This window comes from Mustela erminea, chromosome 6 (genome assembly GCF_009829155.1).
Source record: "Mustela erminea isolate mMusErm1 chromosome 6, mMusErm1.Pri, whole genome shotgun sequence".
In the NCBI taxonomy this organism is placed as follows: domain Eukaryota; kingdom Metazoa; phylum Chordata; class Mammalia; order Carnivora; family Mustelidae; genus Mustela; species Mustela erminea.
This window is the reverse complement of record NC_045619.1, coordinates 12,046,791-12,070,614: the sequence shown is the minus strand read 5'-3', so window position 1 is coordinate 12,070,614 and position 23,824 is coordinate 12,046,791. Positions and strand designations below refer to the sequence as shown.

At 57.1% G+C, this 23,824-nt stretch overlaps 1 protein-coding gene across 2 annotated transcripts; it reads left to right on the top strand.

Moving 5' to 3' along the window:
• Positions 1-1,870: 1,870 nt before the first annotated feature.
• MCM5 (minichromosome maintenance complex component 5) lies at positions 1,871-22,130 on the top strand. 2 transcript variants are annotated; one of them, XM_032346452.1, is made up of 17 exons: positions 1,871-1,972; positions 2,186-2,360; positions 4,222-4,348; positions 4,429-4,557; positions 7,454-7,626; positions 9,494-9,649; positions 11,361-11,527; positions 11,870-12,041; positions 12,993-13,104; positions 14,425-14,568; positions 14,930-14,995; positions 15,218-15,394; positions 16,037-16,149; positions 17,303-17,431; positions 18,410-18,552; positions 20,441-20,568; positions 21,751-22,130. In XM_032346452.1, exons 2-17 carry the CDS (start codon positions 2,194-2,196, stop codon positions 21,850-21,852), a joined length of 2,205 nt encoding a protein of 734 aa, XP_032202343.1. In that variant the 5' UTR covers positions 1,871-1,972; positions 2,186-2,193; the 3' UTR covers positions 21,853-22,130. The 2 variants fall into 2 exon arrangements, with proteins under 2 accessions (XP_032202343.1, XP_032202342.1); XM_032346451.1 differs by having other exon boundaries at positions 1,880-1,983.
• Positions 22,131-23,824: the final 1,694 nt, after the last annotated feature.

Below are 23,824 nucleotides of genomic sequence, written 5' to 3'. Positions count from 1 at the left end.
CACATTAGGTCCTATCAGGAAATGAGGCTGATCAGGGGTTTGTGATTTTTGCGAAGTGATTTTTGTGCTGTGTGTGTGAGTCGCTTCACCTGTGCCCCCTCATTTAATGCTCGCAGCAAGCCTGTGAGGGGGTGCTACCACTCTGGGGGGCGGGATGGATTTAAACCAGGTCTGTGCACCTCCAAAACCCCACGTTCCCCCTCCCCCCAAGTCATGAAAGCCGCTGAAATCTTAGTAGTGCAGCTTCCCAATTCCGGCAAGTCAAAACCCCTCCCTGAAGGTGTGGCTGGGAAAGCAGAAGACCGAGCATCTTAGCACCACTAATATCCAAGGACTGGGAGTCAGGAGAGCGTTGTGCCCAGTCCTGGCTTTGTCACCAAGTCTGGAACCTCAGACAAGTGACTCGTCCCTTTTTGTTCACTAGCAAGACTGAAGTAATAGATCTACCTCCCACACCTGGTGGAGGGCCTGGGGGTGTCTAAATATCATTGTGTGGATGGTGGCATCAGAATCACGGGGGGTGGGGGGGGGGTGGGGTGGGGGTGGATCTTGGGGCCCCACCCTGAGACCTTCTGAGTCTGGAGACCTGGGGCAGGACTCCGGAATCCCGTGGGTGGAAAGTTTCCGGAGAGATTCCAAAGCGCAACCAGGCCCAGGAGCCACAGTTGATGAGAGGAGGTTTGCCAAGAGCAGGCATGCAGATGGCTGTAGCTCTTCCACCCTAGCCCTGCTTTCCAGCTTTCCGTGAAAGGGACGCCCTCGTTCATTCTCTGTAGTGATAACGATAGGAAAGGAGGGAGGAGAGAGGCAGAGAAACAAACCACCTTGATTGTACTAGTAGGAAAACCGCAAAATCGTCTGTATTCTATTCCCACTAGGGAGAATCTGCAGCTGTTAGATAGGACGAGTTCGGCGGCTGGATGGCTCCGTCCCAGACACATGCAACTCTTAATTTCTGGATCCTGAGTTCGAATCCCAAGTTGGGTGTAGAAAGTATTTAAAAAAAAATTTAAAAATAAAAAAAAAATAATAGAACGAGTTAAATCTGTTCTGTCCTCAGGGGACCCTCCATAAGGTATTACTGAGAAAATTAAGTGTCAGATTCATTTTTTTAAAAATACACTGTAAAAATACACAAGTACATACTCCGCATGAGTATGTTTCCGTGACTGTGGCAAAGAGAATAAAAAGTTATTTCCAGTTGTTGCTCCTGGAGGGTGGGAAGGAAAAAGGGAAGAGATTACGCAGCCCTCGTTGCTGCTGGAGAACGCCAAGTTTTGCCAAATCTTCCGTTTTTCCAGCCGGGTTGGGTATCTGGTCGTGAATTTTCGCAAATTTTAAGCACTCTCAAGTAATGAGAAGTCTTCAACAACGAAAAAAGGTATCACTTTTTGAGTCTAAGGAAACATCCTGGAGTCCCACGGATGGGCCTGTTTCGGGGACAGTGGGGACAAATAAGCCCCGTGGGGACTTATTTCTGACCCATCCCCAGCGGTCGGAGGGTGTGTGACCCGGAGGGCTCGGCGCATGGGGCAGCGGGCTTCCGCCGGGAGCAACGGGGCCCGGCTCTGCAGGCGGTCATTTTCTCGGAATACTTGTAAAAAGGCTCGAGGACAAGCCCTCGCAAGCGCTCGCCGCCCAGGAAGGAAGGCCGCCCCTCCGCCATCTTTGCCTCCGCCCCGCGCGGAGCCGCCGCTCCCTCCCGGGTCGGACGTTTCGCGCCAAATTGTCCGGCCTGCAAAATGGAGCCCGGAAGAAGGCCAGGGACGTGACGTCATGATCCCCGCAGCCAATCCGCTCCGACGGCCGGCCTGGAAGGCGGTGCTCGCGGGCTCAGAGCGATCCAATCACTGGCCGCGGGACCCCGGCGAGCCAATCGGGGCGCAGCGGCTGCGGCTGCGGCGCCCGGTTTTTCCCGCGAAACTTGGCGGCAGAGAGTGGAGCTTCTTCTCTACCGGGTCCCGGGAGTGCGGTAAGTGGGAGGTGAGACCGGCGGGTCTGCGAGGGGGTGGTGGGCAGGGAGTGTGCTGGTGTTCGCACTTGAGGGCCCGGCAGGGTGGGCAGGGTCTGTTGTGGCAGGGCCGGGGACCCCGAGCCCCGCGTTCGGAGCCGAGCCTCCGGGCACCTGAGCCCGGGTCGCGCGCCGCCGTCCCCGGTCCGCTTCAGCTGTTTGTGCCCGCGCCAGGCGCAGTCATGTCGGGCTTCGACGACCCCGGCATCTTCTACAGCGACAGCTTCGGGGGGGACACCGCGGCCGACGAGGGGCAGGCCCGCAAGTCGCAGCTGCAGAGGCGCTTCAAGGAGTTCCTGCGGCAGTACCGAGTGGGCACCGACCGCACCGGCTTCACCTTCAAATACAGGTGCGGGCTGGGGCGGGCCGAGGGTGGGCGTGCAGACCCGCCGGCGTGGAGCGCACGGACCCAGTGCGAACACGCGTCCGCACCCAGAGCCTTCTGCTGTCCTACAGCAGGGATGGGGCCACGGGCCCAGAGAGGTGATGGGGCCTGTCCCAGGTGGGAGGATCCGGGTCCCAGCCGCTCCCGTGTGACACTTGGGTTTTGTCCAGTTTATACCTGAAGTTAACTTTTGAGTGAGCCTCTGTTGAGTGGGCCCCTTACAACCACCTGGAACTTGTTGGGGGCCTTTGGTTCTTTATCTGGGACTGGCTGTTGACCTCCTTCTTGTTGTTTTCCTGTGGTCTGCGTTTGTGGTGCCCCCTACACTCAAGTTCTCTGTGCGTGCAAAAGGTGAAGGTGGTCGTCCGGAATTTTTTTTTTTTTTTTTTTAAAGATTTTATTTATTTGACAGCCAGAGATCACAAGTAGGCAGAGAGGCAGGGAGAGAGAGGCGGAAGCAGGCTCCCTGCTGAGCAGAGGGCCCGATGCGGGCCGATCACAGGACCCTGGGACCATGACCCGAGCGGAAAGCAGAGGCTTTAACCCACTGAGCCACCCAGGTCCCCAGTCGTCCGGATTTATTTCACTTAGGCGTTCGTTCCAATCTTGCCGCTTCTGCTGAGCAGCTCCTGTCGTCCGCCAGGCACTGTTCAGGTGCCGGCTACCCGCTGAACCTGCTTTTGGTCATTGTCTAACCCGTGGCATCACGCCAAATCCTGGTAGGCCCAGCCTCTATCCCTGGCACCTTAAAATGCAGAGAAGGTGAATTTGTGGGTGTCTGTGGCTTGGGCGTGGCCAGTGGTTAGCTGATTGACTTCCAAGTAACGGACTCCCTGTGTCATCAGTAAATGGATGCCAGCGGTTCTGCCTCCCATTTATTCATGTGCCCGCTGACATTGACCATGTGTGTGCCAGGCATTGTGCTAGGCATTGAGATAGGAAGATGAAAAGACTCCCTGCTGCTTGCTGTTCAGAAGCTCAAAGGTCAGTGGGGGCAAGGCATGGAGGTCAAGAGATAGATTATAAGGTGACAGTTGCCTCAAAGGAGGAATGTAAAAGGGGAGTGAAGGAGGCTTCCAGAGGAGCCCAAGATGACCCCCGGCTGAGAAAAGAGTTTCGGGTGTGGCCTTGCCGACCAAGTATCGGCATTGCCGATAGGAGCAGTTGAGTGTATGGGCGGAGAGGAATGGGTGGGCTTTTAGAGTAAGGTGCTTTCCGGTTCAGGGTGGCTGTTTCTTGTGGCTCTGGGCCATAAGGTCGAAAGGAATAAGATCTGAGATGAGGCTGCGGAGAGGGCTCTGCATAGCATAGGTCCGGGGTCCCTCAATGTGTTTGGGGACAGTAGTCCCGTGGGATGCTCTGTAAACAAAGTCCCATCTGGGGGTTGATAAGACAGATACGGTCACTGCTATCTGTGGTCTCCCAAGTTTGAGCTTTGTTAGTGTCTGAGAGAAACTAGAAGGCTCCGAAGGGTCCTGCAGGGAAAGAACCGAGTTTCCCAAACCAACCTGTGCACACAGCCCTGTCTTTAGTGTGGAGATCTCTCTCAGCATCTCGTGGGACTGTTGCCGTGGGGCTTTTGGGAGGACACCCCTCCAAAACGAGGGCTTTTTGGAGGACACCCTTCTGGGCAGTAGGGTGCCTCTGCAGAGTTACAGCATAGAGCTACGTGGACCTCCGTGGGTGTTTGGGAAGAGGAAAGAGAAGCGGGGTGGGGGTGGCCGTTGGTGATGGTGTGGGCGGATGTGGGTGCATGTGTACCTCAGCCAGTGTTGATTTCCTCTGCTCTGCACCCCACCCCCATCCTGTCACCTGCCCATGCCAGGGATGAGCTCAAGCGCCATTACAATCTGGGGGAGTACTGGGTCGAAGTGGAGATGGAGGACCTGGCCAGCTTTGACGAGGACCTGGCCGACTACTTGTACAAGCAGCCGGCCGAGCACTTGCAGCTGGTGAGTGGGACCCCATCCCTGAGTCCCCCAGGGCTGGTCCCGCTCTGGTGACCAAGAGTTGTCACCTTCCTCTTCTCTAGCTAGAGGAAGCTGCCAAGGAGGTGGCTGATGAGGTGACCCGGCCCCGGCCCGCAGGCGAGGAAGTGCTCCAGGACATTCAGGTCATGCTCAAGTCGGATGCCAGCCCGTCCAGCATTCGTAGTCTCAAGGTGGGTCCACTTAGAGACCGGTTGGAGGGTGACAGTGGCTGCTGCATGGTGTTTAGGAGCTTCAGACACAGGCAGACCAGAGTGCGAGCTGTGTGACCCTGAGCAGCTTGCTCGATCTCTCTGAGCCCATTTCTTCCTTGCTATAATTAACCCATTGAACAAGTGAGCTCCTTCCATGGGCAAGGCATTGAGTTGGGCCATGGAAAAACAATGTTGAACTAAACACGAAGCTCCTGTTCTTGTGAACTTTATATCCCTCCAGGAGGTGTTTGGGTTTGGGGGGGACCTTGAGTAAACCAGTGAATATCACCCATGATGGTTGTAGTTGATCGGAAGTGCTGTGGAAGAAATCAGGTGGGTAGCCCTCTGGGAAAGATGGAGAAGGCTTTCTTGGTGGAGAACCACCTGAGGGGGCAGACGGCGCAAAGAGCGTTCCCGGGAGGCCGAGTGTAGCCCATGCAAAGCCTGAGTGTTGAGTTGGGCATGGTACATTCAAGGCCATGTTGAAGGATAGCCAATGTGGCTGAAGAGTGATAGGAAGCAGGAGGGGTGGGCAAAGCCAGTCGGTCATACAGGTGTTTATTTTCTTAAAGATTTTATTTATTCATTCAAGAGGGAGTACAAGGGAGCCTGAGTGTGGGAGGAGCAAGGGAGGGAGACAGGCACACTAGACTCCCCACTCAGCACGGAGCTCCGAGTGGGGCTTGATCATGACCTGAGCCTGAGCTGGAACCAAGTTATTCGTCCAACCGGCTGAGCCACCCAGAGGTACCCAGGGTGTTTATTTGTTTTAATTGACAAATACTGAAGGCTGCTTCGCTCCAGGAGCAGGGCTAGACCCTCACTATAACAAATGGGACTTGCTTTTCGTGGAGATTATGGTGGGAGAACCGGGTAAGGGAGGTTGAGAAGGCTTCAGGAGCCATGTATAGTCATGAAGAAAAGGGAACGAGGTACACATGACAGTGGCCGAGGAGGTGTGTGGTGGTGGGAATAGGCCTCCGGTGAAGTGATGTTGGAGTGAGTCTGAGAGATGCATCATCAGCTGCATGACAGCCCAAGGGAAGAGCATCCCAGGCTCAAGGAGAAAGCAGGTGCAAAGGCACTGAGGTGGGGATAATGGCATGCTTCATGGAATAAGATGAAGCCAGTGTGGCTGGACTCCAGTGAGTTTGAGGGTTGGGGGAAGGAAGGGGGAAGGAGGGAAGAGGCCAGAGGGTCAGGGCCTTTCCAGCCATGGGAAGGAACTTGGGTTCTGTAGGAGTCACAGTAGGAAAGCAGCAGATGTTTAAGCAGAAAGGGCCAATTCCATTTGCAAACAGTCCCTCTGGCTCTCATGTAAAGAACTGATAAAATAGCACGAGAGTGGTGAGTGGGAAGTGCCGATGGTCAGGACGCTAGTGGTGGTCAAAGGGCTGTTGTCAGAATCTAGGGAAGTGACGCGTGTGCCGGTGCTCGGCGCACTCTGCAGTGGGGCCCGGGTGTCACCCATTTAGCTAATGGCGCTTCCTCGTCACGCGTTGCACCCAGAGGACCATACTCTGGTCTTTGCTTATATCCCCACATCCTGCAGCTCTTTTGGAGCCCCTGTCAAGCTACCTTTTGCTTGCACGATGGCAGGTCTATTCCAGAAGCGGGCTGGTGGGCTCTGGAGCTTGTTAGCTTTTTCTCTTCCCAGCACCGGGGAGGGGCTCTGTGACAATGTTTGGAATCCAGCTCAGTGTCACGCGCTTGCCTCTCTGGGGACGTGGTATTGGGTCTGTTTTGTGGGGGCAGCTGTTTGATTAGGGAGCCAAGCCTCAGCTCCCCCCAGGGACACGCTTCCTACCCTCAGACTCGTTGGAGGACACAGTGAATGGCCTGTTTCAGCTGATGGGTTCCCCGTGACTGGGGAAGAGCCCTTTCTAGAAGGACCATTTGTCAGGGTGGCTTGGAGGGGCTGAGGCAACCACTGCCCTTTCCAGCTTGGGATTCTGGTGCCAGGACACCTGCAGCTTTGTAGCTTGTGCTCTAAAAAAACAAAACACATGTTCTATGGTGGCTCCAGCTCCGGGTCATGGCGGCGGGCCTGCCTGCCCTCACGTACCGCAGAGGGGCCTGGCCTCCTTCTTTCTCTGCCCCCCATGTCTCAGGCTTTGGAGGGGGCGCCGGCATGAACCCATAGCCTGCCTGTCCTAGAGGAGCCACTGGGAACAGGAAGAAAGTGAGGGAAGGAACTTATTTATTTTTTTTGTTTTATGGAAAATTATACTTGGAAATAGAACAGTGTAATGACTCTTACGTATCTTTAGCTGGGTTTAGCCGTTAACCTTTTGCCTTATTTGCTGTTTCTCTTTCTTCCTTCCTTCTTCCCTTCCTCTTTCCCTCCCTTTCTTTCTCTCTCTCTCTCTCTCTCTTTTTTTTTTTTTGGTAAAGCACTGTGTTTTAATTTTTTAAAAAGATTTTATTTATTTTTGAGAGAGAGAGCGAGCACACGCCCAGGAAAGGGGGAAGGGGCAGAGGGAGGGGGAAGCAGACTCTCCCTATTGATTGCCGGAGCCTGACACGGGGCTTGATCCCAGGACTCCCAAGATCATGACCTGAGCTGAAGTCAGATGCTTAACTGACTGAACTTCGCTGGGGCCCTTGCTAAATTTTACATAAATTACAGAAGGGCCACTTTACCCCTAAATACTTTAGCATGCATTAGAAGAGGAGATTTTCTGGAAATGTGTTTCTTTTTTCTTTATTTAAGTAGGCTTCATGCCCACTGTGGGGCTTGAACTCGAGACCCTGAGATCGAGAGTCACATGTTCTACTGAGCTGACTGGGTGCCCCAGAAAAAGAGATTTTTACCATAATCCCCACTGTCTCTGTCTCCCTTGAACAAACCACGCTGTCATTGGCTCTGTTGCAGTCAGACATGATGTCGCACCTGGTGAAGATCCCTGGTATTGTCATCTCGGCGACCGGGGTCCGCGCCAAGGCCACCCGCATCTCCATCCAGTGCCGGAGCTGCCGCAACACGCTCAGCAACATTGCCTTGCGCCCCGGCCTGGAGGGCTATGCCTTGCCTAGGAAGTGCAACACGTGAGTGGGCCTTGCTGGGCCCCGCACCTGGTCAGGGGGGATGGGGTGGCTGGTGGGGGCGAGATGGGCAGGGGGAGTGCTGGCCTGCAGCTCAGGGCCTGCCTCGCGGGAGTGGCACAGCCCCGCACACAGGTGTCCTCTGCGTGCCCACCAGGCTGCTCAGACACCCTTTGTTGGGGAATCCAACAAAGGGGAGGAAAAAGCAGTGCAGGGGAATGAGTCTGCTGGAGTCTTCTAAGGCACACTGGCTTGCTGGGGCAGCTGGCCCAGGAAGAGGGCGCGCTCACGCATGGACAATTGACACCTACTGTGTGTGCACTGTAGAGGCAGAGAGCAGATGGCCTCCGCCTCTACAGCCCAGCGTTTGCTCTCTGGCCCCTTGCAGGAAGCGATCTTCACCTTGACCTGAAGGGCCCGCCCCTTCTCTAAGGCTGCTCCTTGGCCTCTGCTGGTTCCCCTCAGCTTTCTGACCTAAATGTGGCAGGGCTTAGTTGTACTGCTTTTTTTCTCTACTCGTTCCCTGTGTGGTCTTGAACTTTAAATACAGTCCACGTGCAGAGGACACTCACATGTGTGTCTCCCCTGAACTCTCCAGGGTCAGATCCGGCTGCTGGCCGATGCCCCTGTGTAGGTGGCAGGCCCCCCACACAGACCTGACCTCCATCCCACGCCCAGATCTACCCTTCCGCCACCCCTCTCCTGTACCCCAGATGGAAGCACTGATTTTTCAGGTGCTCAGGCCCAAGTCCTTGGTCTCTAGAGTGTCTCCTCCTATTTCCGTCTAGACAGCAGAGAAGTCATTTTGGCTCTGCTCCGGAGCTTGCACGTAGAGAATCACATTCTTTCTCACCACCTGGCATGGCTGCCTTGCTTCATGCTCTCCTGTCTCACCTGGAGCCATGATCTCCCAAGCCCACCCTCGTCCCCCAGTCTGTTCTCCACATCACAGCTGGTGACACTTTGCCCTGCAGGTGACCTAATCATTTTCATGTCACCCAAAGTCAGACACTGTCCGGGCCTGCACGGCCCTCCATGGCCCTCCTCCCTCTCTTTAGGCCCAGCCTCCCTCTGTTCCTGGGATCGTTGAGCACAGTGCTGGCACAGGGCCTTTGAATGTGCTATTTCCTCTGCCCTGAGCATTCTCCTCCTGACCTCTGCAGTCCTTGTTCTCAGTTCCATCAGCTTTCTCTTACGTCACTTTCCAGAAGTTCATCCCAGGTCCTCCATCTTACATTCGGTACACACATACCCGGTCACTCTTCCCCACCTACCCGACAGCATGGGGCACCGCTCTCGTCCTGTCATGCAGCCATTTACCAGCTGGCTTTTTCAGTCTCCCTTGACAAGAACATGAGCTCTGTAAGAGCAGGGACTTTGGTTCCCTGCCGTGTCCCCAGCCCGTAGAACAGTGTCTGGCACATAGTGGGTGCTTTGCGGGAACGCAGCTATAGTCATTGAACCATGACTTGCTAACATGGAGGTAAAAAGAGGCTTGGACCCTGAGAATGGTCTCTAAGTGCCCAGAGCCTCACCAAGAGATCCTGGGATTTGAGTGGGGGTTTTGTAAGGTCGTTGTTGATTCAGTCTCTCTACTTGTGGGGACACTGAGACCCTCGTGGGGGTTGAGAGTGTGACTTGTCTGCGTCCCATAAGTTAAGGGAAGAGCCCGGGCTGCAGCAGACCTCCCCCTTCCTGATCTGGTTCGTGGTCTCCCACAGAGCTGCGCTCCTTTTAAGGGCTTTGTCCAGCTTATTACAGAGAGCCTCAACTTGCTCCTGGCCAGATCTTGTCCCCAGCTCCTGGGATGGACTCTCTGGGCTTTGGGTTCTCCAGAGAGCTCTGGTGACCCTTTCTTCTCTCTGTACAGGGAGCAGGCCGGGCGCCCCAAGTGTCCACTGGACCCGTATTTTATCATGCCTGACAAGTGCAAGTGTGTGGATTTCCAGACCCTCAAGCTGCAGGAGCTGCCCGATGCCGTGCCTCATGGCGAGATGCCCAGACACATGCAGCTCTACTGCGACAGGTGAAGCAGGGGGTGCAGGGCGGGGCAGGGTTGGAGGTAGGGGTGGGTCTGGGTGTCTGTGGGAGCCAGTGGCCCTGGCTGAGGCACGGTGGGAGAAGAGGACGGCTTGTTGTGGAACACTTGTTCACTGAACACACCAGTGCTTCCCATACGTTTCAGTTCCCTCGGTGGCCCTGGAATCTGCAAGGGCACGTAGCCCCCCGCTCTGCAGTTCCAGAACCCCCTGGCGCCCCTGCCCCACCCACGCCTTCTGATGACATCTTTCCTTGGATTTTGCGGAGTGGTTGGGAAGGAGGAGAGGTGCCCAGCTAGAGTCTGGTCCCCTTGCAGCCACCTGGGAGGAAGGCTTGGACTTGTGACCACGGTTCTGCACCTGGATGTGCATCCAGACCCTCAAGCTGCGGGAGCTGCCGGATGCCGTGCATCCAGATGTTCTGGATGTGCAAAACATCTGCCAATGTTCTGTGCTGCATGTTTTTCTGAGGATGAATCCCTAGGTTTTGTTAACTTTGTCAGTGATGGTGGGAACTTGCAGGGATCCGACTGGAGCAAGTTAACGTGCGCAGGTGAAGGTTTGCTTTCGTTAGCAGTAAAATGGGCTTCATGACAGTCTTTAATCTCTAGATAGATTGCTGGAAATGGTAATTGGAAAATGCACATGTTTCATACAGGTCCTTAATAGGAATTAAGTGTTTGGTGTTTGTTAGGTTATTTTGCAAGTAGTCTAACCCAGGCTTAAGAGGGGGACGTATGGGAAGGGGCACCTCGGAGGCAGACTCCTGATATCAGCTCAGGTCATGATCTCAGGGTTGTGAGATCAAGCCCCCTGTCGGGCTCCACACTGGGCATGGAGCCTGCTTAAGGTACTCTCTTCTCTTTCTCTAAAAAACAGAAGAGGGAAAAAAAAGTGCATAGGCACTTTTTTTTTTGTCATAGAATCCTTTTGGGGCAGTGATTGCGACAGTGATGCTCCTTTGTGGGGTGTGACTCTGGGACGTAAATCACATTTGGGTCTGTTTCCTCCCATGATCCCATGACACTTGAGCAGGTCCGATCATGTTATCACTGCCCTGCTACTTCTCCAATCTCAGAGAGGTGCAGTGACTTCTTTGAGGTCACACAGCTTCTAAGTGGCAGAGTGCAGACACGTGCATGCCCCAGTGTCCCCTCTGTGCCTCACTGGTTTTCACTGGAGCGACTTGGAGACTCCTTGTTTCATTGTCTTAGTTTTGCAAAGAGAATGTAGGTGTCCAGAGGCAGGATGTGCCCAAGCTCGTGGAGCCCTGAAGATGCAGAAATGGGGGGAGGACCTTGCAGAGAGGCCGGAGGGCCTAAGGAGGACAAGGACACCCTTGGATACCCCTTGGACACCCCTTCCCCTGAGCTGGCCGAGAGGACCCCCGTGGCGAGTCTGGCAGCAGATGGGGATGGGGCTTCTGAAGGCTGGGGTGAGCTAGCACCGAGCCTCCCTGGGGCCCTAGCCGGCAAAACAAAAGAGTTCTTGTGGGCAGGGAAGGGTCAGGCCAACTCCACGACCGGGGTACTCAGCACCATCCCGCAGGCAGCCAAGCCATGCGCACTTGGAGCGGGGGCCCCGAGGGACGGAGAGATCTGGAGTATCAGTGCTAAGGTGGATCGTGAGGGCCACGGTGGGTGAGAAGGTCCCCACCAGGCTCTCATCTTTGTTTCTCTCTCCTCCCTGTCTCCCCAGGTACCTGTGTGACAAGGTCGTCCCTGGAAACAGGGTCACCATCATGGGCATTTACTCCATCAAGAAGTTTGGCCTGACCTCCAACAAGGGCCGGGACAGGGTGGGCGTGGGCATCCGGAGCGCCTACGTCCGTGTCTTGGGCATCCAGGTGGACACAGATGGCTCCGGTGAGTTTGGGCTTTGGGGCTCAGGCTGTGCTGTGTCCTGGGCCGAGCCCCTGCTGTCTCTCTCCAAGGTTTTGGTCAGGCCTCCTGGCCTCCCCGTCCCCCCTCTCTTGCCAGTGGTCCCCGAGCGTCTCTACGATCTGGCCCTCTAGTTCCTCACAGCCCCCTTTCCCTCTCTCACTGGACCACGAGCACAGGCCCACTCCTGGCAGGGAGACCTGGGCTCTGTCTCCCCAGGCTTATGCCATCTGGGCTCTGAGGCCCTGCCCTGTGGGGGCCCCTGACCAGCTGGCCAGGGTCTGCCTCACACAGCACTCATGCACCCTCCTTCCCTCCCCCACCCAGGCCGCAGCTTTGCCGGGGCTGTGACCCCCCAGGAAGAGGAGGAGTTCCGGCGTCTGGCCGCCCTCCCCAATGTCTATGAAGTCATCTCCAAGAGCATCGCTCCATCCATCTTCGGGGGCACAGACATGAAGAAGGCCATCGCCTGCCTGCTGTTTGGGGGTTCCCGAAAGAGGTAGGGGCTCAGTCCCGCCAGATCTGGGGAGGGGAGAGTGACTTGGCCATAGGGGGATAGCCGCTGACGGTCAGGACTTGAATGTTCTCATTTTCCCGGGATCCTCAGCCTTGCGTGGTACTCCCAGGCCCCTTCCCAAGCTCCCAGGCTTGCTGTCACCTAATGGCTAATCCATGCTCTCCTACCCAGAGGGATCCCCTTAACCAAAGTAGAGGTAGGCTGGGCAGGGGAAGGAGGGGGTCCAGCAGGTGCAGTGGGGAGAGCTCTGAGCTGGGAGACTGGAGACCAGAGATGAAGTCTCTGCCACTTTTTCCTGTGTGGCCTTGGACAAGAGATACCACCTCTCTAAACCCAAGTTTCCATGGAACAGGGCAGATGAGAACCTGGCCCTTGCAGGACAGCACGTGTGCTCTTGAAACTAGGAAGTAGTAGAGCTAGGGAAGATAACATTACCAGCAGTTACCACTACATGGGGCCTTCTTGCAAGCGCTTTCTTGTGTCCGACACCTAGCCAGTTCTCACAGTCACCCTCAGAGGAAGCTCTGGTCAAGCACGCTTTGGAGGTGAGGCAGTGGAGGCATGGAGAGCGAAAGGGACTTCCAGAGAAAACCCATCAGTGGGGCCAGGATCCTGCCTGCCTAGTGCCAGTCGCATGTGCTGGGCGCCCCCCCCCTTTCCTTTCCAGCCACCAGGGCAGTTTGATCAGACCCTTATCATGTGTGGCCGGGCCCTGAGTGCCCTACCCTTGACCATCCCTGGCCTGGAGCCAAGTTCTCTCCCTTGTTAACCACGGATGAGGCTAGAGGGCACGGCTGTGACCGAGGGTCCCAGTCCAGAGCCCCCGCCCCCCCGAGGCTTACAGGCTCGCGATGCAGGTTGTGGGGCTGATTGCCAGCCTGCCCCATGCCCAGCCTGAGTCCCAGCCTGGCCTACCTGCCTGTCCTCCCCCAGGCTCCCCGACGGACTCACCCGCCGAGGAGACATTAACCTGCTGATGCTTGGGGACCCAGGGACGGCCAAGTCGCAGCTGCTGAAGTTCGTGGAGAAGTGCTCTCCCATTGGGGTGAGTGCCTGGGACACGCCGCTCTGCTCGGCCGCCCCTTAGGAAGACAGGCTGCGGCCCGGCTACCTGGTGCCCCAGTCCTTGGTGGACCGGCTCACCAGGGCCTCTTCCGCATTCCTCATGGCTGCGGGTCAGGATGGCACTGAGAGGAGGAAGGGGACCAGCGGGCGTGGGGCAGTTTGGGGCAGCAGGTAGACTGCAGCCTCAGAGGCAGCGTGGGCTTTGGGTCTCGGCCTGGCCAGTGGCTAGCTTGCGGACCTTGCGTGTGTTCCTCCATCTTCTCCCTGAGACTCCGTGCATCCACCTGCTAAATGGTGATGTTGGTCCTCGCGCAACGATCAGGGCCCAGGCCCTGCTCGCAGCCCGCTGCGTACACTTACTGACCTAATGCTGTGCTCGCTGTGCAGTGGGTGCTGTGACCCTTTTTAATAAAGGAGGAAACTGAGGTACAGGAAAGCTCCATCTTGCCCAGGGTCCCACAGTGAGTATGTGCACGCGCAGGGATTTGACCCCAAGTGTGCGGTAGGTGGGGTCCTCTGTGCAGTGATCTGTGGGTCTAGGGGCTCAGAGTGGGGTGAAGATGACCTGGCAGGAGGGGCTGTGTGGGGGAATATGGTCTGGGGGATCAGAATGCCCGGTGTGCTGCAGTCGCATGCTAGAGACCCACGGGCGCTGCTCTGGGGGTCGCGGGGTGTTTTCCAGCTTCCCGGCACCCCTGGTGAAAATCTAAAGGGAGCGGATGAAATTAATTTTAATATTTTATCTAAAGTGTTACAGTCTTAGCTTGTAGCTTAATATAGAAAATACCGCACTGCACTCTACCTTCTCTTTCGTTAAGTACTGACCTGGGAAGCGTGTGTGTTTTGCACTCAAAGCCCATCTCACACTGGACTTGCCACGGTGGCAAGTTCGTGGCACGCGGCTCTGTACAAAGACGACAGGGGACTAGGGAGGGGCAAGCTTCCTCTTGGAGGCAAGAGTCCACAGCCCAGCCCTCAGGCCCCCCAGGAGTGTGGCATGCCTCTGCCTGGGGCCACAGTCCGCTCCTCTGTGAGCTGGTCCCATGAGTGCTGCTTCACAGGGCCGTGATGGGTCTCAGATGACCATGGACGTGGACGCCCCCTACCCTTCTGCCCCGGGGAGAGCCTCCAGGCCAGGCTGGTGCCCTGGGCCGCCTTCCCACCCAAAGGGAGGTGCACGGGTTCTATTCCCGGCTCCACAGCCAGCTTGGATGTGTGCCTTGGGGCAGCCACATCAGTCTCACTGGGGTTAGGGCAAGGAGCTGGAGCTGAGTCGTGTCCTATGTCCCCCCTGCCCCAGGTGTACACCTCTGGGAAAGGCAGCAGCGCAGCCGGCCTGACAGCCTCAGTGATGAGGGACCCCTCATCACGGAACTTCATCATGGAAGGCGGAGCCATGGTCCTGGCCGACGGTGGGGTCGTCTGTATTGACGAGTTTGACAAGGTGGGTCTGACGGCAAGGTGGGGGCCGAAAGGTGGGTGCTCCTTGGGGTTGTGGGGCTGGAGGCCTGGCCTCCTGGGCTGGGACCACAGGAAACACCTCTGACTTGGAGACCGGTATTCGGTCCTGGGCCTCTCACTAGAGGGAAGTGGTTGAGCCTCTGAGCCTCAGTTTCCCCACGTGGAGAGGGGAGAGGAGAGCCAAGCCCACACGGCTCATCGTCACCAGGGCGGGAGGCCGCCTGGTTCTTGCCGTGGACCAGACATAGAGTCGGGACTTAGGGCTGGTCGCTACTGTAGTTTTCCTGCTGCCCCGCTCCCCCGCCCCCGCCCCTGGGCCTCACAGACGTCTCTGCCCCACACAGATGCGGGAAGACGACCGAGTGGCGATCCACGAGGCCATGGAGCAGCAGACCATCTCTATAGCCAAGGTGCGTGGCTGCCGTCCCGCCTGGCCCGGCCATGCCGGAGGGTGCTGCCTGGGGCTGCGATCAGGCTCCAGCCTCTGGCTGCCCTGAGCACCCCGGGCGGGCGCGTTTGCCTGTTTGCCCTGTGTCTGCGGGCTGCAGCCGCCGGCCTGCGCGCATGTTCGTGCGGGAGAGATGTGTGCCCGGCTTCTCATCTCGCTTGTCTGCTCCCCGACCCCCTCTCAGGCTGGGATCACCACCACCCTCAACTCCCGCTGCTCTGTCCTGGCTGCCGCCAACTCGGTGTTCGGTCGCTGGGATGAGACGAAGGGGGAAGACAACATCGACTTTATGCCCACCATCTTGTCCCGCTTTGACATGATCTTCATTGTCAAGGACGAGCACAACGAGGAGAGGGATGTGGTACGTCCGGAACCAGCTGGGGCCGCGGGAGCCAGGCCCACGGCTCTGGGGGAAGGCAAACAAGGGGCTTGGCTTAAAGTCCTGCCTGGCAAGAGTCTTGCCTGTTAGTGGGCAGCTGGGGCTGGGGTGCGGTATCTGCGGCTTGCATGGAATGCTGGTCTAGGGGTCTGGAGTCCTGCCTCCTGCCTGGGCTGTGCAGTTGGGGAAATTATTCTCTCCCTGGGCTCAACCCATTGTATGTGACACAAGCGAGTTAGCCTTTGCAAGGTTTAGAACCCCAGCTCTGGTCGGGATGTCTCTGGAAGGAACGGAACGGCTTGTGTAATGGGCAGGCCTGGAGGTCCGAGGCCCACCCAGATCCAGGGGCCGGTGTCACCAGAGCTCCCTTTCTGCCCCTCTGCTCTGCCTCCCTTGCTGGAGGCTTGTTCTCAGGCGGCTGCTCTCTTCACGGGGGCAAATAAGGCCTTGGCAGCTGTGGGATTTTGTTGAATCAGTTCACCGCTCACAAGGAAAGGGGGGGCCTCCTCCTTTCCAGGAGTTCTGGCCCTGCCTGCTCCTCCCTCCCTGCCTGTGCAACTTCTGTGTGGGGATCAGGCTCGGGGGGGCCTGGGGGCTGACCCAGTGTCCCCTTGGCTCCACCAGATGCTGGCCAAACACGTCATCACTCTGCACGTGAGTGCACTGACCCAGACCCAGGCCGTGGAAGGTGAGGTTGACCTGGCCAAGCTGAAGAAGTTCATTGCCTACTGTCGAGCGTGAGTCCTGGACTTTGGCCCTGCGGGATTGGGGTGGCCTGGCTCTCCTGGGGGAGAGAACCCTGAAGCCCAGGCCTGCTTCTCACACAGGGGACCTGAGATGAGGCTCTTCTTAGGATTTTAGCTCTGCTCCTTTCTGACCTTGCACAGGTCACTCTGTGGTTCTTGGCCTCAGTTTCCCCATGGCTAAAACAGGGATGTAGGAGCTAGAAGGTCTTGCAGGCCCCCAGGACTGTCCCTTGCAGGGAGGCAGTGCATTGTGGACGTTGTGGACGTGGGCTCTCGGTAACGTCCGCTCCCACCATGTGACCTAGGGCAAGTCAGGGGACCTCTGAGCCTTGCATTCCTGGACTGGCAAAGGCCTAGGTTTTCGTGAGGATTGCACAGAGGTTGAGAGCTCGGCAGAGCCCTGCCCCGCTCAGGAAATGGTGGCTGTGACTTCTGGTCTGACTTCTCTCACAGATTGTAACAGTGATTGTGCATGTAGTCCCCGTGCTGTGCTAGGCGTTCCTCTGAGCGTTTCCTGTGTAAATGAGCTTTCGCCCTGTGTCGAAGCCTTGGAGGTGCTATAGTTAACCCATTCTGCAGGTGGGCCTGAGGCAGAGAAGTGGGGAAAAGAAAGGTTAAGTGACTCGTCCAGGGTCCTAAGTGGGCAGTAGCAGAGCCAGGATTTGAACCCAGGGACCCGGCTCCAGAGGCTGGGCTGTTAACTATGGTGCTGAGAACCTGTAGGTGCCCTCAGTTGGCTCTTGTTGGAGGTAAAACCTGAGGGCGGGGGACTCTTCGAGGGCCCCTCCAATGGGAAGTGAGGCGCTGTAGTCATGTGGGTCCTGAACTCACCCTCTCCTTGGGAGTGCTGAGTGATGCAGCACACAGTAGTCCTGGGTGCTCGTCTTGGTTTTGAGGTCCTTATGGCCCCGTCGTCAGGGGCTTGGCCCCAGGTGTGTCTTGCCCGACCTTGATGCCAGGTGCTGGGTGGCCTTGGAGAGTTGCTCTCTCTTTCTGGCCTCGGTCTTTCCATCCTCAGGATGAGGGTGGGATTAGGTGATCTAAGCATTCCCTTGAAGGAGTGACTGTCATGTGGTTGGGGAACACGGTGGGTGCCCCCTGAGTGCTTCCTGGCCTTATGACAGCAGCTCCCCACATCCTGCAGGAAGTGTGGCCCCCGGCTGTCGGCAGAGGCCGCAGAGAAGCTGAAGAACCGGTACATCATGATGCGGAGTGGAGCCCGTCAGCACGAGAGGGACCTCGACCGCCGCTCCAACATCCCCATCACCGTGCGGTGAGCGGCCATGCGCGGCCCGGACCCAGCTGGGCCGGACGGGCCCCGGGTTACAAAGCAGGATGTGCCCAGCAAGCCTGGGGCCAGGGCCCCTTGCTAACTCCAGTGCAGGCCTATAAGATGGGCTGTGGGTCGGGAAGACTTTGGGGAGTATAAACAGTGGCCTCCCTGACTACATGTATTTCTTGGCTTGTTTTATGGCTGAGAAAACCTGAAACCCTGTTTTGTGAATTTTGTCTGGCTTCCCTCATTCATTGCAGGGAAGCCTGAGGGTGAGGGCAAGTGTCCAGTCATGGAAGTTATGAGCCCTGGGTCCTACCTAGACTCTGGCCCATTGTGTGACTGCAGGGAAATTGCTTCTCTTGTCTGGACCTCAGTTGTTATAGTTCTTCACTTCTTGTGAGTTTACACAGAATATAGTGACTGGGGGTTGGGACCTACCTGGTAGGCTGCATCCTGCCTCTAGCGCTGATGAGTTAGAAGTGAATCTGGCTGTATGTGATGGAAAGCCCAGATAGAGTCGAGTAAGCAAAGGATGTTTGAGGGTAGGTGGTCCAGGATTGATGTGATGGCTTCTCAGGGTCATTGGCAGCTCAGGCTTGTTTCCTAGTCCCAGATGGCTGCTGGAACTGCAGCCCTCACCTCTGTATTCCAGGTGACAGGCAAGGAAAGAGAAGAAGGGCCTATCTTTTCAGGACATTTGCTGAAATCACCACAAAACTTTGACCTTGGAACTTCTTGGCTACACCTTAGTCACCTAGACACATCTAAATGCAGGAGAGGCTGGGAAATGTCTTTTAGCTGGGTGCCATGTGCTAGAGTCAGAATTGGTTCCATTACCGAGGAGGAAGGGAAGATGGGTCATGGGGACCGCAGGCAGTCTCCCCCGTGGCCTTCCTGCCCTGGGCAGACACCTCCCTGATGTGGCGCGGGTCGGGGCAGGGAGTGAACTGAGGCCGCCCCGTCGCTCCTGTGCAGGCAGCTGGAGGCCATCGTGCGCATCGCGGAGGCCCTCAGCAAGATGAAGCTGCAGCCCTTTGCCACGGAGGCCGACGTGGAGGAGGCTCTGCGGCTCTTCCAGGTGTCCACGCTGGACGCTGCCTTGTCCGGCACTCTGTCAGGTGAGCAGGCGCAGGGGCACAGGCTGAGGGTCCCGGGGGGGCCGGGCAGCATCCTGGAGGCCTGGAACGTTTGTTGCTTCTGTGCGGTTGCCCGGCGTCTCTGGGCTTCCTCTTGGCGGTCAGAACCACCCTCCCCCCCGGCCTCCCTTTTCTGCCCACAGCCATTTCCTCGAGAAGAGAAGCACAGTTTCTCTTCTACACCCTTGAACACAACCGACTTGACCCCGTCAGTTATTACGGACTGTGGTTTTGTCATTGCCGGAGAACACCAGCGCTCCTGCTTGTGAGCTCGCGAGCACTCCGAGCGCTTCCAAAGCTCTTCCCCTCCTTTGACTTCCGGCTGCCTTCCAGAAGCCAGCAGGGCACTTCGAAATGAGAAGGACACTCAGAGGCCTGTGCGTGGTGCCATTTGTTTAGCTAGAGTGCGGATTTCTCGACCCGCAGGCCAGTGTGGGTCAAACTGCTGTCAGTCCCACTGCCTGCCTCAGGCTCAGCCTTCCAGCAGATTTTTCTGGAGCACCGACTGTGTGCCAGGCTCTCCTGGGATAGAGTCCTCCCTTCACCCTGTGGGGTGTGGTATTTGCCAGACACCATTCTAGGTATTGGGGTATAAGAGGAAACCCATCTCCAAGTGTCTGCCTTGTCGTGGGCCTCTCATTCTGAATGGGGGGGAGAGACAACAAAGGCAGATAGATCAGGTTCAGGCAGAAGTGGGGGTGGGGATTCTGGCAGGCCAGGTGTGTTGAGGACAAGATGCCTCCGCATCAGAGAGGGGGTCGAGACGGGGGGGTGGTCAACAGGCAGTGGTGTGAAATGAGGACATTAGGTTCTGTTGGGGGGCGGCGGTGTAGAGAACGCTCTGGGTCGAGGGAGGGCTCGGTGCCACGCCTCCAAGGAGACCGCAGGCTTGGCAGGTTCGAGGGCCAGTGTGGCCGGAACCTTGGGTGGTGGGAGGGACCTGCTAACCCCCATCCTCGTGTGTGTGAAGCCAGTCTCTGCCCTGGAGGGGATTTCTGTCTCTTGAGACATTCGGTAACGGAGAGTTCTCTGGGATGCTGATGCACAGAGGTCAGGTGTGATTTGGGACAGTGGAATTTTAGTTGGGCCTTGTAGGCTGTGTAGGAGTTTGCCTTGCAGACAGACCCCTTTCAGCCTGGAGCCTTGAAGTCCGTCCCAGTGACTTCGCTGACCATGCCCAGCCCTCTTCTTAGCTGAAACCCAAGGCATCTGTAGGGTCTTGGTCAGCAGGAGAGACTCGCCCTGCAGCAGTAGTTGGAATTCAGGAGCCTCCCGCTTGCCTGGGCTCCTTAGGGCACCGTGCAGATGTGGCCTCCGAGCCAGTCCCCCCTCCCCCCCCGACCGTGTCACCAGTGGCTTCAGCTCTCTGAGATCTGCTTCTTCTGGAACTTTGTCCCTGCTGCCTGACCAGCCAGAGTGGGTCCACATGTTACTAGTGTTCTCACAAAGTCAGATCCTATGTCTCCGCAGAGCCCCCCACTGGCTGCTCCCCCAGAATCAAACCCAAACCCATACTGTGGCCTAGGGGTCGGAGCTGACCCCTGGTCCTTAGTCTGGCCACGTCGCCAGCCCCTGGGTGGGTTTCAAATGAAGTCGGGTTTCTACCTCCATGCTTTGCGCCTGTTCCCTCTGCCCTCTGCACAGGTGTGCCTCGCGCCCTGGCTTCAGGGCTCTTACGAGCTGTCTGCTCAGGCCTGCGCAGTCCCCCACATGCTGCTCCCTTCTTCAAGGTGTTTCTTCTTTTTGTTGACGTTTTCTTCTGAGCCATCTTTCTTGGCTCAGGGGCCTTGTCTCTCCAGGCGTCCGTCCCACCACGGGCCGACCGAGATCCCTGGCACCCCGTTCCCACCCGTTCCTCCTCTGTCCACAGGGGTGGAGGGCTTCACCAGCCAGGAGGACCAGGAGATGCTGAGCCGAGTCGAGAAGCAGCTTAAGCGCCGCTTTGCCATCGGCTCCCAGGTGTCCGAGCACAGCATCATCCAGGACTTCACCAAGCAGGTGGGCCTGCCAGGGGGCTTGGGGCCTGGGCTCGGGTTGGGGGGTGGAGTGTCTCCTGCTCGCTCCTGGTGCCTGCTTCCCACCTAACCAGCAGCCGTGTCCTGCGGCTCAACACACAGGCCGGAGTTAGGGATGGGGTGGCTGTCCTTGTCCTGGACCTGTCCCTGTCATTTGTCCTCTAGGGACTGCTTCAGTCTGGGGAGCATGCAGCTCTCTGTCCCATTAGGGTTGGGGACAGGGTGCTGGTGTCCACAGCCAGGCTCCCCCAGCCCTTCCCATCAAGCCCTTCCCCCACTGCCTGGCTTTTTTTTTTAATTGTTGAAGTGACTTTATTTATTTATTTATTTATTTATTTTAAAGACTTTATTTACTTATTTGACAGACGGAGATCACAAGTAGGCAGAGAGGCAGGCAGAGAGTGGGGGAGGCAGGCTCCCTGCTGAGCAGAGAGCCTGATGCGGGTCGATCCCAAGACCCTGGGATCATGACCTGAGCTGAAGGCAGAGGCTTAACCCACTGAGCCACCCAGGCGCCCCCCACTGCCTTGCCTTTACGGGCACGGGGCAGGGGCAGAGCCCAGATGGGGAGCTGTCCTGCTCCTGGAGGACAGTGCTCTTGGCCACAGAGAGAGGACTGGGGCTTTCTAGATGCTATGGAGAACTTGAGGTCTCAAAAACCACAGGGACAGCCCACCAGTTTCTGGTTTTCGCTCCTCTTCACGGTCGTCATCTTGCTGCAATCTTTAGTTTCATGCAGTAGGTGGGACCGCGCCCATTCTGTAGGCCGGCAGACTGAGGCTTAGAGAAGTTCAGAGCATCAGGAGCTTGGGTTCTGGAGTCAGGTGGACTCCGATGAAGTCCCAGCTCTGCCATTTACTTGCTGTGTGACTTTGAGCAAGTGACTTCGTTTCTCTGGGCTTCAGCTTCTCCCCTGTAACACGGGAGTCCTCTCTGTATCAGCCGCACGGGAAGGGCGGGGGTTCATGTACACAGCAGTGCCTGGCGAACTGTGGGGGCTGAGGACGTGTGAGCTCATAGGAGCCACGGAGACGGATGCGAAGGCCTCTTCTAAAGCCCTGTTCTCTGGGAGCAGGGAGGGTAGGAGGGCCCAGCGGGTGAGCCGGTGGGGTGTTTGGGGGTCCCCTGGGGAGACTCGCTCCTGCATCTGGCCTCCTGTCCACAGAAATACCCGGAGCATGCCATCCACAAAGTCCTGCAACTCATGTTGCGGCGCGGCGAGATCCAGCATCGCCTGCAGCGCAAGGTCCTCTACCGCCTCAAGTGAGCCCTCGCCGCCCCGTGGACGTCCCCGGGCCTCCTGCGCGTCCCCTACCAGCCCCAAGCGCTGCCCCTCAACACCCCCCAGCAGCACCCCTCCCCAGCGGTGCTGTCCTGTCTCCCCGCCACCGACATGGACTGTCCCGCGCTCTGCCCCGCGGGCGTGCAACGCCCCCTACCCAGCTGCCTTCCTGCCTCCCTGCCTCTGGGCATCTGCTTCTGGGGCAGGGCCAGGACAGGTGCTTTGGAAGATTGTGAAAGTAATAAAGCTGTGGTATATGCGCACGCTGTGGGCTCTGCGCCGGGGAGCCTGTGGCCGCCCCCATCATGCTGTCCCTGCGGAGTGGCTGTGGGGGCAGGACCAGCCTTGCGGCCGGCCCCAACGGGGTTTCCCACCCGCATCGGCTGCTCGGGCTCCTGGGCGAGGTGACTGTGTTCTCTCGAGCTGGTCCGTGGGGCCGCTGTGGCCCATTTCTCACACCTGGCAGTAGTGACGATGCCCGCGGACCAGGCCTGCGTGGAAATGCCCCGGAGAGCGGGGATGGTGGGCGGCCTCAGCTGTGGCGCAGCGGCCGGGCGGGGTGGGGACGGGGGTGTGCATTCACCCCGGGCTGACTCCCCTGCTTTGCAGGGCTGTGTTCAGGGTGAGTGGCGGCAGAGTGCCCTGGAAGGACGGGGCCATGTGGTGAGACTCCCGTGGCATTTGGGATTTGGGGACCTGTGTTCCCCCCCAGGCCTTAGAGCGAAGTCGCTCAGAATGAAGGTTCCGGGATTCTGTGGACTGGTTGGTTTGCTCCTGGCGGGCCACCCACAGCTGTGTGGCCTTGGTTCTGGCACTAGGCTTCTCTGCGCCTGAGGATATGCCTTCATTTGTTTAGCCTTTTTTTTTTCCCCCTTGGGTCTTGTTAACATCTGTCACCACATGTTTTTTTTTTCTCTTGTGATGGGAACTTCTAAATTTCTCTTAGCAGCTTTCCAGTATTTAGTAGGGTACCATGAACCATACTCACCACAAGGGGCATTACGAGTGTGCCCCTTTGACCCCCTTCTCCCATTTCGCCCACTCCCCACCCCACATCTGGCAGCCATCCTTGTGTTGTCTGTGTCTGTTGAGGGGTTTTTCTTTTTCTTTCCTTTTAAAGAAATTCCATATGTAAGTGAGATTATATGGTATTTTTCTTTCTCTGATCTATTTCATTTTTTAAAAATTTTATTTATTCATTTGAGAGAATGAGAGCTTAGTGGGGGAGGGTCAGCAAGAGGGAGAAGGAGGCTCCCCGCTGAGCAGGGAGGCCCACATGGGGCTCGATCCCAGGACCGAGGGACCATGACCTAACCCAAAGGCAGAGGCTTAACTGACTGAGCCACACAGGTGCCCCTATTTTACCTAATAGGATACACCAATATGAGGGTAGAATTCATAAAATTAAAGTCAGTGAAATGAAACACTTGATATTTAAGGTGCATTTAGAAATACAGAACCTCAAGCAAAACAAGAGTATTCAAATGTATTAAAAATTCTATTCTAATAAATTATGAGCAGACGAAGTATTTATAAATAACCACCACGTAAAAATGAAGCCAGCCGTGACCTCAGCCTCGGCTGTGTGATCCTCTTCCAAACGCAAGCCTGAAACCCGGACGCAGGAGTGCGGTCATTGTTGTCACAAGAGTGTGTGCGCGGCAGTTTCCATCTGCTTCAGGCTCTTTCCGACTCCCCGGTTCCAGGAAACGGAGAGATGAGAGGAGCTAAATCAGTTTTCCTCTGATGCACTCATATGCTCAAAGCCCTTTCTTCTCCGGTAATTTGGAGAACTTCCGAGCAGCTCTTGGTCGCCGTCTTCCCTCGAGCGCTGCCGGCGCTTCCGGGCCCTCTGCCCCTTTCATCTCCCGCAGGTGCCGACGCGGGTGGCAGCAGTGCCCGCTGCAGAGCCCGGCCTTCTGTTCCTCTGTTCGGGGGTGCTGCGGGGAGAGGAAGC

What these genes read in the sequence shown, in the direction of transcription:
- MCM5 (XM_032346452.1), top strand. Translation starts at nt 2,194, where the DNA reads ATGTCGGGCTTCGACGACCCCGGCATCTTCTACAGCGACAGCTTCGGG. An exon ending in ACAACGAGGAGAGGGATGTG is followed by an intron (nt 15,395 to 16,036) that starts GTACGTCCGGAA and finishes TGGCTCCACCAG; the next exon opens with ATGCTGGCCAAACACGTCAT. An exon ending in CTTGTCCGGCACTCTGTCAG is followed by an intron (nt 18,553 to 20,440) that starts GTGAGCAGGCGC and finishes CTCTGTCCACAG; the next exon opens with GGGTGGAGGGCTTCACCAGC.